This window comes from Scyliorhinus canicula, chromosome 12, assembly GCF_902713615.1.
Source record: "Scyliorhinus canicula chromosome 12, sScyCan1.1, whole genome shotgun sequence".
Lineage (NCBI taxonomy): Eukaryota > Metazoa > Chordata > Chondrichthyes > Carcharhiniformes > Scyliorhinidae > Scyliorhinus > Scyliorhinus canicula.
The window spans coordinates 155,652,353-155,656,917 of record NC_052157.1 but is presented as its reverse complement, the minus strand read 5'-3'; the positions used below and the strand labels follow the sequence as shown (position 1 = coordinate 155,656,917).

Sequence of the window (4,565 nt, the reverse complement as noted above, 5' to 3'; positions counted from 1 at the left end):
CTCTCCACCCTCCTCAACCCCCTCTCTCCACTCCCTCCAGCCCCTCGATCTGCTCCCCTCCTAATTCAGGCCTTCAAACCTCTTTAACTCCCCCCATCTCATCTCTGCCCCCCCCCATCTCTGCCCCCCTCCCCATCTCTGCCCCCCCGCCCCCCTAAATCTCTGTCCCCCAATCTCTGCCCACCCCCCAATCTCTGCCCACACACCCCCCCAATCTCTGCCCACACACCCCCCCAATCTCTGCCCACACACCCCCCAATCTCTGCCTCCCCCAATCTCTGCCCCCCCCCAATCTCTGCCCACACACCCCCCCAATCTCTGCCCCCCTATCTCTGCCCACCCTCCCATCTCTGCCCACCCCCCCATCTCTGCCCACCCCCCCCATCTCTGCCCCCCATCGCTGCCCACCCCCCCAATCTCTGCCCACACCCCCCCCCCATCTCTGCCCACACCCCCCCCCATCTCTGCCCACACCCCCCCCATCTCCCCCCAATCTCTGCCCCCCCATCCCCCAATCTCTGCCCCCCCATCCCCCAATCTCTGCCCCCCCCCCATCCCCCCAATCTCTGCCCCCCCCATCCCCCCAATCTCTGCCCCCCCATCCCCCCAATCTCTGCCCCCATCCCCCCAATCTCTGCCCCCCCAATCCCCCAATCTCTGCCCCCCCCCAATCCCCCAATCTCTGCCCCCCCCCCCAATCCCTGCCCCCCCCCAATCCCCCAATCTCTGCCCCCCCCAAATCTCTGCCCCCCTCCTCCTCCTCCTCGGCCCAGTCTCAGATTCCGCCCCGTCCACCAGCAGGGGTGAGGCAGGCGCTAGCCGAAGGGAGGTGTTTGTTGGGGGCCTGGCTGGGCTGACTCACCCCCCGGGGCCGGAGGCAGCCGGAGCGGCGACGACAGGAAGAGGAGTTGGGCGCGGTTCTTGAGCGCCTTGCGCAGGGCGCCGGTCCGCTGGCGGAAAGTCCGCTCCTGCTGCCGGTAACCGTGGAGACAGAGCAGCCGCGTCGGAGCCATTTCAGCGGCGGCCCCGACTGCCGGCCGCACACCCACCACCAAAGCGGTCCGGCTGGACAACCCGGAGCCCGGGCCTCAGTGCCGGCTGCTAATGTGTCCCCCTGACACCAACAGCACTGCCCCAGTCAGCTGACCCTGTCCACACACACACAAAACCACACATCAGGCTTTCCTGTCCTGTTCAAGGATCAAACAGAAAATATATTTAGACCGGTTTCTAAGACATAAGAGCAACATTTAAAGCCACACCTGAAAGGGGTTTTCTCCGGCTGCTCTGGTTTAGAACATAGAACAGCACAGAACAGGCCCTTCGGCCCTCGATGTTGTGCCGAGCAATGATCACCCGACTCAAGCCAACGTATCCATCTTATTCCAGTAACCCAACAACCCCCCCCCCCCCCCCCCCCCCGTTAACCTTTTTTTTAAGCACACTAAGGGAAATTTAGCATGGCCAATCCACCTAACCCGCACATCTTTGGACTGTGGGAGGAAACCGGAGCACCCGGAGGAAACCCACGCACACACGGGGAGGACGTGCAGACTCCGCACAGACAGTGACCCAGCCAGGAATCGAACCTGGGACCCTGGAGCTGTGAAGCATTTATGCTAACCGCTATGCTACCGTGCTGCCCCGACAATAATAATCTTTATTGTCACAAGTATAGAATCATAGAATCTGCAGTGCAGAATGAGGCCGTTCGGTCCATTGAGTCTGCACCGGCCCTTACACAGACTGTGGGAGGAAACGGGAGCCCCTGGAGGAAACTCCCTGGGGAGAACGTGCAGACTCCGCACAGACAGTGACCCTAGCCGGGCGTCGAACCTGGGACCCTGGAGCTGTGAAGCAACTGTGCTAACCACTGTGCTACCATACTGCCAGTGCAGTGAAGTTACTGTGAAAATCTCCAAGTCGCCGCACTCCGCCGCCTGTTTGGGTACACAGAGGGAGAATTCAGAATGTCCAAATTACCTAACATTCCCCCCACATGTCCCGAAAGACGTGCTGTTAGGTAATTTGGACATTCTGAATTCTCCCTCTGTGTACACAAACAGGCAGCAGAATGTGGCGACTAGGGGCTTTTCACAATAACTTTATTGCCGTGTTAATGAAAACCTACTGTGACAATAAAAGTTATTATTAAGTATCAGGTGGCCTCACTGCGCCAGGGAGCCAGGTTCGATTCCAGCCTTGGGTGTCTGCGTGGAGTTTGCACCTTCGCTCGGTGTCTGTGTAGGTTTCCCCCGGGTGCCCTGGTTTCCTCCCACAGTCCAAAGATGTGCGGGTGTGATGGGGTTACAGGGATAGGGTGGGGGAATGGGCCTAGGTAGGCTGACATTTCAGAGGGTAGGTGCAGACTCGATGGGTCGAATGGCCTCCTTCTGCACTGTTTGGGATTCTATGGTTCTGTTAAACACCTTCAGTGGCTGTTGTGTGTAAGAGTGTACTGAAGGTAAACATTGAATCATTCACAGAAACAAAACGCTGGACAATCTCAGCGGGTCTGACAGCATCTGTAGCGATCGCAGTGTTAATGTAAGCCTACTTGTAACACTGATAAAGATTATTATTATTAGAAGAATCCTACCTGGTATTTTTATAATCACTATGCCAGTGACGGCTCAGTGGGTACAGCGCTCCCAATCCGCGGTGTTGGGTTCAAGCCTCAATCTAGAGACTCGAGCCCAAAATCTACGTTAAAAACGTCGGAGGACTTCCGGTTGCGGCTATGACCAGCTAAGTCGCACGTTTGGCTGCTCCTGCTACAAAGGTGTTTTCGGGCCGATTGGAGGGCCCCAACGGCGCTGTAAGGACAAATCCCGGTGGGGGAAGGCTCCCTGAAGAGAACCAGACCAACTTTATGGTCGGTACCCGGAGTGGGGTGGTAAAGAAAGCAACAGCAGCTCCCAAAAAAAAGCGGGGGAAGAAGACCAAAATGGCGGCCGGTGGAGCACCCGAGGAATGGAGGAAATGGGCGGAGGAGCAGCAGGCCGCTCTCCTGCGCTTCTTACGGAGCTGAAAATGGAGCTCTTGGAGTCAATGAATGCGACGACCACCAGGCTGATGGGAGCCCAGGCGACCCAAGAGGCGTCGATTCGGGAGCTGCAACAGGAGATGACTGTGAGGGAGGAGGAGGCCACGGTCCTCGTGGGAAAGGTAGAGGTGCACGAGGCACTCCACCTGAAATGGCAGAGCCGTTTTGAGGAGCTGGATACCCGAATGAGGCGGAAGAACCTGAGGATCTTGGGCCTGGCAGAAGGCCTGGAGGGGTCAGACCTCCCGGGATATGTAGCAGAAATGCTGAGCTCCCTGATGGGGGCAGGGGCCGTCCCTTCGCCCCTGGAGCTGGAAGAGGCCTACAGGGTCATGGCTAGGAGGCCAAGAGCAAATGAGCCCCCGAGGGCGGTGCTGGTGCGGTTCCAGCGACTCAGCGACCGTGAGAGAGTGCTGGAGTGGGCCAAGAGGGAAAGGAGCAGCAAGTGGGAGAATTCGACGGTGAGGGTCTACCAGGACTGGAGTGCGGAGGTGGCAAAGCGGCGGGCCCGGTACAACCGGACGAAGGCGGTGCTACATGCAAAACGGATCAGGTTCGGAATGCTGCAGCCAGCGCGCTTGTGGGTCACCTACAGGAACCAACACCACTATTTTGAGTCCCCAGAGGAGGCGTGGGCCTTTGTACAGGAAGAGAAACTGGACTCGAATTAGACCCAGGGGATACTTGGCGGCCGTAGCCGCTCGGGTACTTTCAGCTGAATTCTTTGTTTGGATTTTGAACTCTTGCTGTGGTTTTTCTTCTGATGTTTTTTTCCCCCTTTGCCAACTTCCCTTAGTTATTGTTATTGTGGTTATTCATGGTTATTTATGGTTATTTATGCTGTTTGGTAGAGGGCGACTGTTAAGTACATTGTTATTTGTTATTTATCTGTTATTTATAATGTTAAGTTGGGGAGGTGGGACGGGGGGGAGAGCAGATCGGGGATATGGGCTCCTAGGGGGGGTTCTTTTACAGGCATGGACGGGGACGGGGGTGGAACTGAAGATGGCGGGGTGGGTGTGGCAGGGCGAAAGCGCGGGCTTTCCTCTGTTTTCCCGCGCGCGGGGCAGAGGAGGGGGGAGGGGAGGAGTGCGGGGCGTGGCTAGCAATGGCGACCTTTCCCGCGCTGGAGCGGGGCCAGGGAGGAGTGGCAAGGGGGGGGGAGGCCCCCCCCCGAGCCGGGGGGAGTCGGAGTGGGGCAGGAGCAGCCGGGTCAGCGTGAACCAGCTGACTTACGGGAGTACGATGGAGGGGACATCGCGGCTAGGAGGGGTCCTAGCCTGGGGGGGGGGGGGGGGGGGTTAGGGAGGGACACCGGGTTGCTGCTGAAAAGACCAGAAACGGGAAGTGGAGGACTGGAGAGGTGGGGGGAGGGGGACATCGCCATGGGGAGCGGGTCAGAAGGGGAGGGTCGACCCGGGGCGAGCAGGGAACAGGACATGGCTAATCGGCAGGGGAAGGGGGCGGGTCGTCCCGCGACCCGGCTGATCACTTGGAACGTGAGGGGGTTGAATGGGCC

General features: G+C 58.7%; 1 protein-coding gene across 1 annotated transcript in view; it reads right to left on the bottom strand.

The window, feature by feature from the left end:
* ovca2 (OVCA2 serine hydrolase domain containing) overlaps nucleotides 1–1,088 on the bottom strand; it is a 2,075-nt gene extending 987 nt beyond the window's left edge. Inside the window, 1 exon segment of the mRNA XM_038814612.1 lies at nucleotides 863–1,088. Coding sequence (XP_038670540.1) covers nucleotides 863–1,013 — 151 coding nt within the window. The 5' untranslated portion in view covers nucleotides 1,014–1,088.
* Between the last annotated feature and the right edge of the window lie 3,477 nt (nucleotides 1,089–4,565).